Source organism: Propithecus coquereli, unplaced genomic scaffold (assembly GCF_000956105.1).
Source record: "Propithecus coquereli isolate 6110/MARCELLA unplaced genomic scaffold, Pcoq_1.0 Scaffold178, whole genome shotgun sequence".
Lineage (NCBI taxonomy): Eukaryota > Metazoa > Chordata > Mammalia > Primates > Indriidae > Propithecus > Propithecus coquereli.
The window spans coordinates 344,900-358,841 of record NW_012142523.1 but is presented as its reverse complement, the minus strand read 5'-3'; the positions used below and the strand labels follow the sequence as shown (position 1 = coordinate 358,841).

General features: G+C 37.9%; 1 protein-coding gene across 10 annotated transcripts in view; it reads left to right on the top strand.

Moving 5' to 3' along the window:
• The window catches only part of PUM1 (pumilio RNA-binding family member 1), a 122,276-nt gene that overhangs the window by 30,270 nt on the left and 78,064 nt on the right, over nt 1-13,942 (top strand). For all 10 annotated transcript variants that reach the window (XM_012642311.1, XM_012642312.1, XM_012642309.1 and 7 more), the window contains exon 3: nt 7,529-7,597. In XM_012642311.1, coding sequence (XP_012497765.1) covers nt 7,529-7,597 — 69 coding nt within the window. The remainder of the gene's footprint in view (nt 1-7,528; nt 7,598-13,942) is intronic.

The window sequence follows — 13,942 nt, the reverse complement described above, 5'->3', positions numbered from 1 at the left end:
TCTCATTGCTCAAGTTACTCCTGCCTTTGCCTGGCTTTTTTCTCACTGGTATCTCCTTTCTATAATGGTTGTTGGCACCAACTCTCCTGCTTATACTGTTCTAGATCTCTGTTAGTGAAATGGAGCCATCGTGATGTAGGCTTGCATGTGCAAAAAATCCTCCAGGAGAACAAAAGTAGGTGTGAAAATGAAAAACCTACCTTTATGAGGAAATAATCTAGAAAGGCAGTTTTAGTCTCAAGGTATAGAAATCTACTCTAGTTAGCAAAAATCCGGGGCATTTAATGAAAGAACACCAGGGACTCTCTGAAAAGTGGAACAGGAAATATATACATAGGCCTCATGTACCCTGGGAGGCTTTCTGTTTCTTAGGGGCACAGAAGTCTCTTGTCTATGCTTCTTTCAGCATATTCTTTCTCTTCTGTATGTTGACTGCTGCCTTCTGCTTATTATCAGGTTATACTTGACCCAGAGTGACAGGTACAACTGCCAAGCTTTTGGGAAATTTCAGTTTAGCTATCTGGCCCAGTCTGATTTGGTCCGTTTATTATTTTTCACCAGGTTCTAAAGGTTTGGTCATTTTAGGGGAATACTCTAGGTGTCAGAATATCTTTGTGGCCAGAGGTGGTAGGAGCCGTGAAGTTGCCCTTTCTAGGGAGATGCCTCCAAAAATGTCTGTTACAGAAAATGTTCAATAATTGTTGATTTGTCAAATTTTAGTTTTCTGAGTACATTATATATATCTCTGGGTTAATTTGTTTTAAAATAGAAATTTCCAGTGTGATTTAGTGACTACCCCAACTCAGTGATAGTCAGTTTTATCTGAGTTTGGTTCGTCTTGTACAAGCAACAGTGAACTGGTCAAACTGGCTCAAGTAAAGGGATATTCACTGTAAAGACACTGAGCCGTTAAAGGACAGTAATGCAAGCAAAGGAAGGCCAAGAATTGAACCAGAATGCTATCAAATCCTGCTTCTTTTTTAGTGGTTTTATTCCAGACTGCATGGTCTACCATGCCCTGGTGTTTGCTTTATTCTGCTCTTTGAGGTTCAGTGTTGAATAATAAATATCTGCTTGAAAAACTGATAAATTATAATTAATAAAATAACCTATATTTCCATTTAGATCATTAACTTCTTACAATTCAGAATGCCTTTGTGTTTAAGAGTGTTGTGCTTTATTTTCCTTGACTACAGTCTACAAGTGTAGGCTGGCAGAAAGAAAGGCAGCAATCTAAAAAGAGAGCCAGGAGAATCAGGAAACCATAGTGATGGTATGGAAGTCAAGGAATGAAGAGATTCAGAAGATGACCTTTTTTTTTTTTTACTGTAACTAAAAGATCATGGGCTTGAGCTAGTGGTTTTTTTTTTTTTTTTTTTTTAAGGGAGAGTTGGGGGTGGTGGGGAAGTTTCTGAATGGATGAAAATGGAGAATGGAAATTTCTCCAAACTGACGATTTGTCTGGGAATTGTGATTAAAAAATGGATATAGGATACACATGGTGGCTCACGCCTATAATCCCAGCTCTTTGGGAGACTGAGGCAGGAAGATCGTTTCAGGCCAGGAGTTCAAGACGAACCTGGGCAACGTAGGGAGATCTGGTGTCTACAAAAAATAATTTTAAAAAATTAGCTCAGGGTGGTGGCACATGCCTGTAGTTCTAGCTACTTGAGGGACTGAGGCAAGAGGATCGTTTGAGTTCAGGAGTTCGAGGCTGCAGTGAGCTATGATCAAGGCACTTCACTCCAGCCTGGGTGACAGAGTGAGATCCTAGCTCTTAAAAAAAAAAAAAAAGAGGATGTAGATTGAAATGCTACGTTTTAGAATGTAAATTAGATGTTCAAGTGATCTGGGCACTTCTAATCTGTTGATTATGGAAATGCTGAACTAGAGAGAGCCTCCTGGCCCTTTCCTCTCCCTGAACAAAGAATGACTAAAAGTTTCCCTCTGAGGGTAGGGGAAGAGGGGCTGAATGTTTGGAGATATTTTAATAACTTACAGAGAATAATGTGCGAGGTAGATAAGGTTAAGTGCTTACTAAATAGTGGACATTTTGTCTCATTTAAAAATTAAAACAGTGATAGAGCAGAACCTCATCTCTTAAAAAAAATCATTACAACAAACTTGTAAAATAGCTGATATTAACTCAGTTTTACAGATGATGAAATAGTGAAGTATATGGCTTTCCATTCGGATTAGTCTAAGGGATATTGGATGTGACGATCAGGGCTTCCCAAGAGGTAATGAATAGGGCAGGCACTTCCAGAATATGATTCTTAATATAATGATTTGTAAAGTGATAGCTTTAATTTTTAGTTTTCCAAAATGTAGAATATAGTTCCAAGTTTGTTTTGATTTTTTTAAAAATTTAATTTTAGAGACGGGGTGTCTCTGTTGCCCAGACTGTAGTGCAGTGGCTGGCTGTTCACAGGTGCAATCATAGTGCACTGTAGCCTCAAACTCATGGGGTTCAAGGATCAAGCAATCCTCCCGACTCAGCCTCTCAAGTAGCTGGGACTACAGGCATGTGCCACTGTGCCTGGCTGTTTTGTTTTTGTAACATCCTATGTAGTAGAGCACCAATTTAATTTAATGTGCCTAAATTATGGCTCTTTTTTTTGTTGTCATTCTTTTTTTTTTTGGAGATAGATTCTTGCTTTGTTGCCCGGGATAGAGTGCAGTGATGTCATCACAGCTCACTGCAATGTCAAACTCGTGGGCTCTAGCTATCCTCCTGCATCAGCCTCCTGAGTAGCTGGAACTATAGACTTGAGTCACCACGCCCCACTAATTTTTTCTATTTTTACTGGAGATGGGATCTTGCTCTTGCTCAGATTGGTCTCGAGCTCCTGGCCTCAAGCAGTCCTCCTGCCTAGGCCTCCCAGAGTGCTAGGATTATAGGCATGAGCCACTGTGTCTGGCCTAAATTATGGTTCTCGTTAGGGCAGGATCCCTGTTTAGAAGAAGAACGTAGGCATTGAAACTCACAAAAGAAACTTCTGGAATCTGGAAATGAAACTTCAGAAGCATAGGTCATGTGTTTGGATGGGATAAAGGGAGGAATATGGAGTTAGGTCAGGCACTAAAGTCTGCTTGCTTTGCCTGTTTGGTAAAGGGAGTGGGAGAAGCCTTTATGGGGAGGGACAGCTGCAGAGAAAGCCCTAGATGGGATAAGAGAGTTACACATTATGGGCAAGTGTCCTAAAGAGAAAAGTAGGGAATGGTTTTTTGAAACCAAAGAAGATAGAAAAGGTTGAGGTCATTTAGTTGAAAGAAGGAAGGGAGTATTAGATATGATAATAGCAAAAGCAAGAAGGAATTAGTAAGTAGTACTAGAAATTATTAGGTCATTAAATATGAAATGTCCAATTTCGAATCAAAAGTTTAGTTTATTATATCTCAAACAAGAAGCAGTGCAATTAATCAAAGTGTGTGTCCAAACTATTGACACAGTTTTGTCATCTTAACAGTAGCTTGTTTATTATGCCAGCAGTGAAGAAGCCTGGAGATGGAGAGCATGTGGCAGTGAAATCATGAAAGGTGTTTTCCACAGCTTGTTGAGAATTGAATATTTTTCCTTGCAAGAAGTGGTCCAAAGTCTGAAAGAAGTGGTAGTCAGTTGGTGCAAGGTCTGGTGAATACAGTGGATGACAGAGAGTTTCCAATTCTAGCTTCTGTAGTTAGAGCAGCATTGGTTTTTGTGACATGTGGTCTTGCAAGAAGATTGGCCTGTCTCTATTGACCAGTCTCGGCTGCTTAATTGCATGCATCCTCATCATTTCGTCCAGTTGGTTGCAATAGACATCTGCTGTAATCAGTTGACCAGGTTTCATGAAGCTGTAGTGGATAATACCAGAGCTGGACCACCAAACAGACACCATCAGTTTTTTTGATGAATATTCAGTTTTGGACTGTGTTTCAGCACTTCATCCTTATCCAGCCATCGTGCTGAATGCTTGCGATTCTTCACGTTTTTTAAAGAATCCCTTTTTCGTCACAGGTAACAATGTAGTGTAGAAATGGTTCACCTTTATGTTGTGACAGCAAAGAAAGGCAAGCTTCCACACGATTTCTCTTCTTTAATTAATGTGATACCCATCTATCCAGCTTCTTTACCTTGCCGATTTGTTTCAAATGGTCCGATGTTGTTAGAATAGTAACATCAGATCTTGCCGCTAATTTTCGAGTAGGTTGAGTTGGATTAGCTTCCACTACTGCTTTCAGCTCATCATTATCCACCTTGGTCTCAGGTTGCCCATGTGGCTCATTTTCAATTTTAAAATCACCAAAATGGAACTTCTCAAACCATCGACGTACTGTGTGTTCATTAGCCACATCCTCCCAAACACTTTGTTGATCTTTTGAGCTGTCTGCATTGCATTGGTTCCACAACGGAACTCATATTAAAAAATAACATGAATTTTTGACTTATCCATGGTTTCACAAAAAGTGCTCTAAAAAAAAATTTGAAACATAATCACAAGCCAAAATGTGCATTTGAAAGAATGAGAATATACCTTCACAATTAAAAAAAAAAAGATGTGTCAAAGTGAAATGTCAGAGATGTCAGCTGTCAAACTTAGTATTTAAGGAAATCGGACATTCCATACTTAATAACCTAATAACCATAACCTGCCACTCAAATTGGTTCTAGAGAAAGGGGAGGTATAGCGCACAAGAACTTGAAGAAAGGATTATTCTGTCTTGATAGGAGTATTTGCTCTGATTATAATTGACAGGCAGCTTTTCTTCTTTATGATGGAAGGCCTTTTTATTAACAGCCTAAAGTATTTATTACAGTTATGTCTTTCTTCATTCTTTGATTTCTGAGCATTTTTTTCTGATTATTAGTTTTGTGGGAAGAATTTTGTCTGGAGAGTCTGCTTGGTGTCAATGACCATACAGCTCATATTACAAACAGATAAGTTCCTGATTAGTTAAAAACACTTTTGTGAGAATCACTTGGTTTATCTGAATTAGTCAACTGTGGGTGAAGAGTTTAAAACGGATTTTCTGGACTAGCAAAGAAAACTTCGGAGAGTGAGGCTACTGTCTCAACAGTTGACTGTATGAGGTAGGAGGGTGGTACCCAGGGATAGTGGAAGAGTGTGGTTTCTGTATAGGTGAGGCAGAAGGAGACACCCTGAAAGAGGGAGTGCTGCAGTGGGTGAGGAGAGAGGGAAACACAGGGAGGGAGGAGACCTGAGAGAGAGAGAGTGCAAATAAGTGGTGAGAGAGAGGGAATAATGGTGGGAAGATAGTGTAGAAAGGAATTGAAAAAGCTACGAGGGCAGTTTTGAAGGCAGGGGAGGAGACAGTGGAAAGGAAAGGCAAGAAACCAAGAGAGCCCACTCATCAAAGTCCACGGCAGAAATAGAAGGTGGTTTTATCTATATCCTTAATAGAATAGAATACTGGGGTGGAAACTTCTGTGGCTGCCTTGGTGCGGCTTGAAGATACAGAAAGGGCATTGGACTTTAAATTGGAAGACCTGGATTAAGATCCTGGCAATGCCATTTAAGTGTTCTGAGCCTGAAGTTTCCTCCTGTGCTCGTCCCTACTTAAGAATGGTTGGGGAAATGATTTCTCTGAGGGTCAATTTTCTAATCTCTTAAATAGGAATAATTACCATGAGATTGTTGTGATGATTACATGAACATGTGTAATGCATGTTCTTTGCCTTCCCTTACTCCTCTTACTTAGTTTCCTTGGGAAATACAAATAGAATCTCTAATATTCCTGGTTAAAATGATAGTTGTAGATTTTTGGATTTCCAAGAAATGTCTAGCTCAAATGTATGATTAGATTCCACAGAAAGAGCTAGAAACAGAGCTATGTGCATTTGATTTACATGCTTTGTAGGTGTTAATGCTGGCCTGAAGATTCAGAATCATTTCATATAACATTTGTAGAATTTCCAGCTAACATCTTGTCCTCATCCTCTCTCCTCCCCTTTATTTTTACTATGTACAGTTTAGGAACCTATTCAGTGTGCTTACCTAAGTAATATAAACACCTTGTAAGGTGATCATAGCTCCTATTTCAAGATCTTTTGAAACTGTTACAGCTCAATAACAAGCCTTGCCTCTGTCTCTTTGTCCTAATATAACTGAATTTTAGCTTCATTTGGAATTTTATAAATTTCCATTTTTAGCAAGCATTCCAAAACTATCCCTCAGTGACGTAGTGTGTTATTTGTTGTATAGTTTCAGCTCCAAGTTTTAAAAGTATTGATTTAAAACAATAATGCAACTATTTTTAAGTAGTGTTAGTTCAGGTGCATTAAGATTCTTAGGTGATATATGGAGCATGTTAATAAAATTCTTAAATTGATTCTCTTTACTGTATTCTGGTTCATGTTCTCCATACTCTTCCTTCCCCTTGCTTGGCCCTAACTTGACTTTCTTTGCATTTATCCACTGCCAGAAATTGTACCACCAACATTGGGAGGTAATGGTGATCAGAGGAGTGGGTTTGAGAGACTACTGCTTCAGGTAATCAGCCTTTTTCAGGTAGGCAGAAGAGATGTCCTCTTTAATAAACGAGGAACTTTTTTTTTTTTTTTTTTGAGATGGTTTTGCCACGCTGCCTGGGCTAGTTTCCAACTCCTGGGCTCAAGCAGTCCTCTTGCTTCTGCCTCCTGAGTAGTGGACGATAGGCATGCCACCACACTGGCTGGGACTGTACTCTTGAATCCTTGCTCAGGGATGAGCAGGGACTCTAGTCTCAGGCAGCACAGATGGCTTGCTGTTCATAACTGAGAAGACCAGTAGACTAGTGGACAACAAAGGCTTTTTAATTATAAGTGTTTTGAACGATCTGCTTCACACTTGGTCTTTGATGTTGATATTACCCTGTAGTAATGATTTTGGAACTGAGTAAATCGAAGCCTAAATAGATTGTTATGCTGTGGGTAGGAGTACATTTAATAAGTAAGATTTGGAGGGAATCTTGTGATGATGTGCTATTTTCTCTTCTGGTTTTGAGGATCAGGGAGCCTACAGGGATCTTCCAATAAGGAGAAGTGTTGAGACATTCCATTATATGGTTTGCAGCATGCTGTGCTGAGGTTTACTAAAGAAATAGTGGATTGGATAAAACGAGTTCCCTAACTTACACTTAACTAACTATTCACAGTTGGGAAGGAACACTGTAATCTTTCAAGTTCGGTTCATATAATCATCTCTAAAACATCATTGCTCTTAAGCTTGTTGGTCTTTACTTACTAAATTAAAATGTATGAAAAATAGCTAACGTAATTCTCAGGTGATGGAATTTGCTTTTTCTTTTTCTGGATTGTATGTTTTTCATGTTTTGAAAATAAAAGGGAATGGGAGGGAGAAAGCAGGGGTCATTGCTGAACCCTGATGGTCAAAGGTAAGTGAATATTTAATCTCAGTCACTTGATTATTGGTGTTTTCCTTGTCAATATCTGAAAGTCAACAGAAATTGTTCAGTTGTTTGTAGTGTGTATGTAAAATTCACAATGCTGACTTGAAGTTTCTCTCTTTTCTATTTTGAACAATAGGTACGTTCTATGGATGAACTGAATCATGATTTTCAAGCACTTGCTCTGGAGGGAAGAGCGATGGGAGAGGTAAGTGAACTGGTGTTTCAGAAAAGTGGGTCTGTTTTTAAGGGAAGATTGGAGTTGTCTTTCATCAAGTGTGTCTGACTCTAGTCTCCAGAAGTATGTGCTTGCTCTTCTTTGTTGCCATCCTCATGATAGGAATGGGATGCTGGAGAATTTTGCCAAAACTACCATATCATTATAAGAAGAATGTTAACCATAACCTAATGTCTAAAACAAAAAAAAAGAAAAGCAAAATATGAATACAAATTATTAAATATTATATTAATAAGTCAGATATACATTGAGACGTTAAAATTTTAAGAAATTTTAATTTTATATGCATCATATGTTCTTACCTTTGCCTCATTTTCCAATGGCTAGGTTCTTTTGCAGTGAAAAAGAGCTCTTAGATTGCTGCTAACCACAGTATGTTGATAATCTATTTTTAGAGTAGTGCCTTTTTTGAGGAAATTGTTTAGCACTCCATTGCGAAGGGGAGATTGTTAGGTTTCTGGTGAAATAATGTTTTTATGGAGATAGAGACCTGAACTATCATCCCAAAGAGAAAATTCAGACATAAGCTTTGTTTGTAATGTTTAAAATTTGCAAAAATAAAATATACTTTCATTCATTATATTCCTAGGGAGGGTTACCATAATTCTAAAAAGAAATGGTAGTATCGATAGATAAAGTATAGCCACCATCTGGTGATTCTAGTTGTTGACAATAAGCATGTATTGATGCCAGAGGTAGAATACACAGTTTGAATTAATTGCTTAAAATGTCACAGGCTCACAAATGGGGGCATTTGGTTGTGGTACTCTCATTCTGGAGAGTAACCTTAGGTTTTCTCTAATGTTTTATTTTTTGTATATCTGTTATTTAGCAGCTCCCACATCTACTTTAATGTTTTAAAAGAGGAAGAATTGCTATATTCTAGATTTCTCATTTATGCCATTCATTAGATACATTTGTTCTTTGATTTAGCAGGTATTTTTATCTAGGCACTGTGCTAGGTTCTGAGGATTCAAAATTTGAGATAATTCCTCTTCAGAATTTATAACAAATATTGATTGCCTTTGTGGTTAGACACTGAATAATTAAAATCTTTGTGTTTTGGTCTTGAGCTTCTTGCTTCCTTTGTTACAAGATTTTGTTTCTCACTTTTCTGCATCATCTTGTGGTCACAGAGTCCAGTGTCCTATCATCTTGGGTTCATGGGTTTTTGACCTGTTTTTGTTTACCCCCTTGAGCTTTAGGAGATGACTGGTAGAGAGATGTCCTTGTGTCTCCTGTGCCTACCTAATGTTGAAACAGTGCACATCAGTAAACCCTATATGGTTGTTGTGTAAAAGACGTCGTCACTTAATTTTTGGAAAAAAGTTTGAACAGAAAGTTAACAGATTTGTAAGATACTAAGTATAGAAGGAGAAACTAAATTTGTCTTCTTCCCCACTCCTGTGATTGCACCCTGATATACTCCACCAGAAATCCAATTCCAGGTTATGTGTGTTTTTTTTTTAAATTAATGATACAACATACCAGTAATGCCCTATAATTGCTAAATGCTTAATTTTAAATTCTGTATCATTTTTTTTTCCAGAAATGCCATTTTTTGGTATATGTATATAATTCTTCAGGCATGGATATAGGCATATATTAATAATGAAACAAAGTATATTCCAGCACTAATGCTCTGTCACTCTTCTTCCTTTCCCCATTATTCACAAAGTAACAATAACAGCTACCATTTGTTGACCACTTACTAGGTGGATGGTGAGAGGTTTGTGTGCATTATCTCATCAATAACTCTATGAGGCCTGTTCTTTTATCCAGATAAGGAACAAGTCTGAGGGAGATGAATTAATTTACCTAGAATAACACACATAGTAAGTGATGAAATTCTGACTTGGCTTCCTCTAACTCCAAAGCATGTGCCCTTAATTTAGGCCAGGCATGGTGGCTCATGCCTGTAATCCTAGCACTTTGGGAGGCCAAAACGGGAGGATCATTTGAGGCCAGGAATTTGAAACTAGCCCGGGCAACAGCTGGACCCCATCTCTGCAAAAATAAAAATAGAAAAATTGTTTGGGCATGGTGGTGCACACTTGTAGTCTCAGCTACTAGGGAGACTGAGGCAAGAGGATTGCTTGAGCCCAGGAGTTTGAGACTGTGATGAATTATGATGATGCCACTGTACTCTAACCCAGGCAACAGGAACAAGACCCTGTCTCAAAAAAAAAAAAAAAAAAAAAGTAAATTAAGCCAATACTTGTAAATTAATTGAGAGGTAAACCATTGCATTTTAGTAAGGTTTGTAAAAATCAATATTTTAGGGGAGGATTAAAAATATGCCTTATAATACCCTCTTCCAAAATACAGAAAACTTACTGATGTTATTTTTTGAAAGTATAACCCAGTGTCTAGACACGATGGGACAAACCCAAGTATGGAGTGAGGTGTCTATACTCAAGGAACTAGTTGAGGTAACAATGAATATACACATGGAAACAGAGTAAACGGTTTTTTGCTGTATATGGTCGAAGTTTAGAGAAGGAAGGATCATTATTAGCAGGACTAGTTGGAGATTAATGGAGGAGGTGTACACACTGAGAAACATCTGCTAGTCTAGTTAGGATTTGGATAGGTGCGGGTTGGGAGTATGTTTTTTGTAGCAACGGGAGAACAGCACAAAATGAAAATAAACTTTTATAATAAAGTAAAAAAAAGCACAGCTTCTGATTAATAACTTACCTTCCTTTTTCACGGTAAAGCATCTCTGAGAGGGAGCGTGCTTAAATATAGTATTTACCCATGTAAACACTAAAAGGTCAAGTAAATTGCATGACTTTAAGCCAGGAACAACATATTTTTGTTGCAGTTAGTTTATATGTTTTTGTATGTACACACACAAACACACACACGAGTCCTCATTAGTGTAAACAATACTTATGTGTAAGAATGTATGAATCTTCAGAATTGGTTTCATTCAAAGTAATTGATTTCTAGTAGTTAGTGCTGCTTGGCTCTTACCACATTTTTTTCTTCAAAGCCACTACTGGACTCTTGGTGTCACTTTGAAAGATTTAGAGCATTTCTTAGTAGAAATCTTCCTAAGAAGTGGCTACTTAAAACATCACTCTCAAACCTTGCTGGTTGTCTGAAGTGCAGCTGTTAATAGCTGAAGGACTCACAGTACAAATGCTTCTATGTCACTTCTGTTCATAAAAAGAAGACACGAAAATGTCAGGATTAGGGCCACAAATTATTTTAAAATATTTTATCTGCTTTCCTTGCTAGCCCCTTTTATTCCACCTGACAGTCCTGAAAAGTTTAAAGGCACATAATTTAGCAGCTTTTATTTACATATGGAAAGGTTAATCTGTTAGTTGAGTATTCAAGAGGGTATCTTTGTCGTACAGAGAGAGAGGCTCACTGATTCTTGGGTTTCTGGCCTCTGTTTTCTACACTGGTTTGATTTATGATCTTGCATGACTTATTTGCTCCACCTATAGGAGGGTAGCATTGTTTCTGTCCATGTCCTGTAAAGGTTGGACTTTTTAAAGACGAGAGAGGTTTTAATTGAGAGTTCTTTGAGAGCCTTTGGCAGAAAGGCACCTTATTCTGCATGATTGGTTTTCTGACTTTTAAAAATCAGGGAACTTTTTTCTTCTTAAGATTCCTTAATGTTTTACATGTAGTAAACTTGGCAACTACCCAGGGAAGTTAAGGTAGTAGTGAATACTGTCCTATTTCTGAAATAAATGGAATGTATTTAGATATGTGGTTCTTCATGTTTGTCTTAGAAAACTGAAGCATAGAAAAACCCCTTGATAATAGACAAGTTTGTAAACCTGATGAAGGAAATCTAGAAAGTGTTCTGTATGTGGAATAATAATCCTACCCTGTTCACAGGAAGTAGAATACGGTGAGATATATTTAAATTATAGCTGCCGATTCTCATTAGACATTATATAGGAATTCTGTCCATACATGTGAGGTGGTAAAATGGCCTGTAGAGGGAGGAATTTGATAGTGATTTGGGGGCGCTGTTAACCCAAAGAAGAGTAAAACTTGTTGGGATAGTACTGGGCCAGAACCCTGAAGCCACAGCTTCTAGCCTTGGTTCAAACATTCATCTTCTTTGGACTTTGCTTTTTTCCACCAGTAAGACAAAGATGCTTGACTGGATGGTTTCCCAGAACCTTTTCAGGTCTAAGGTTCTTGGAGTCTGCCCTTATTTCCTCTGTTTTCGAAAATAGGAATAGTTCTGGCTTTTTTAGGATATACCGGAGAGCATCTAAGGGTCATTTTAGATTGACTTCCCCCTTGTGATTTAGAGATTTTGTAACTCTTCATTGGGTTCTGTAAAATGACTAATTCACCTGTCTGCAGCTGTGTGTGACACTGAAGTGTCCATCAGAGTTCATGGGATGGTAATTCTGGAATTAGGGCAAGTGGGAGCCTAACGTGGAGGCCACATCTGTTAAATTCTTTTCCACATCTTTCCATTGTGGCAAACAGTGTCTCATAGAATTGGAGGCATTTGGGTAGCTAAAATTTCTTCTAGAATCCACAGCCCTGGAAGGGCTACCTTACGCTGGTAATTCCTTGCAACTGGAGTCCCATAAAAATATCTCAGTTGACTTCAAGATGGATTGAGTTTTGGAAAGGAGATGTATTGTCTGCCAGCAAAATCATCTATCTTTTCTTGGAGAGGGGAGGAAAAATTAGTAATGCTTTAAGGTATAATAATATAAAAATATCTGACCAAACAGTGTAACTAACACTTTTTTTTTCCTCCCAAAATGTAGCTTTTGAGTACAGATAGAAATGGTAAAAGGTGCCTAGTTCCATTAATCTTCTGGTTTTTGGGCATTTTTTGACACTTTGTTCTTAAAATGAGATGTTTGCTTTAGAGAAAACAAAGCTAGCCAGGCCAAGTGGCCTGGAAGAACAAGATCTAAATAAATGGCTTATTTGTATTAGGTTAATGACTGACTCTGTGTTAGAGGCAATATGACCTTTTCATGCATATTGTTTGGGGAAGTTCCTGGGACTGCATAATAATTTTAGGATTTGAAGGAACAAGATAGGAGAAGGTGACTTCTAACCTTAGAAATGTGGGTATATTTGACATTTGGAATCTGGTTCCCAGTTTTGTCACTTTGAGACCTTGTGTAACCCTGTGCATTCCAATATCCGTCTTCTAGCCTGCACTGAGAAGACTAGGCAGACCTGCTACTGTTTATGTTGAGCTATCTTGGAGCATTTGAATGCAGCAAAACATACTCTTGCTGATCCGACATACTTACTGCTTAATCTGTTTTAATTTCTTCCCTTTCATCATTCTTCTTTGGCTAAAATGTTATTCTTTCGTCCATATCAGAGTGCTTTATTGAGGGTAAACCAACTAAATAACTACAATAAACATTAATACCTTTCAATATCATTATCTATGATATCATTGATACTATTATCTATATGACTTCCTTAACAGGTATTTGAGAGATATTATTCCCATATATTTTTTTTTAGGTGAGGAAAATGAGCCCTAAGGTCAAATGACTCCAGCTAAGTTTATAAATGTCAAGATGTGGATTAACTTTAAGTTCCATTTTATTAGTCTCAGAAACAATAGCTGGAAAATATTGAGCATAAACAATCTTCCCAGTTACTCTGCTAATCACGACGTATGATTATAATGTTCATAGTGGTCCTGCAATATCTTTTACAGATGAGATGAGAAAGCACTATAGAGGTTAATACTGTCATGAGCCAGCTATTTGAATCCAGATCTTTTACTCTCAAATCCTGAGTTTTTCTACTATTTGTTTCTGTATTTTTAGGGTCTACTCATTCAAAATCCAGCTTCAGATTATTAGATCCTCTATTAAAGCTTTTGTGTTCTCTCCACCTAGAAGCTATGGAGAGGAATTCAAGTAGCAAGTGATTTGTATAATTCTTATGGCCTAAATTTATTCTCTATGTAATGATTTGTGCATATATATTGATGTTTTCTGTTTCCTTATACACAAGTTTGTTGAGGTCAGGGCCTTCAGCTAATAATGTGCTTTGTAAACAGTAGCTGCTTAATGTATTGTGTTGAAAGAATCATGTAACAGTAAATATTTTTTTTCTAAGCATAGATTCCTCTTTGCTTTGACTTTTACACCAGAAGTTGGCATCCCTGTCACCCAAGAGACCTTAGTTCAATTGAAAATATTACTTGTGGGCCGGGCGCGGTGGCTCACGCCTGTAATCCTAGCTCTCTGGGAGGCCAAGGCGGGAGGATTGTTTGAGCTCAGGAGTTCGAAACCAGCCTGAGCAAGAGCGAGACCCCGTCTCTACTAAAAATAGAAAGAAATT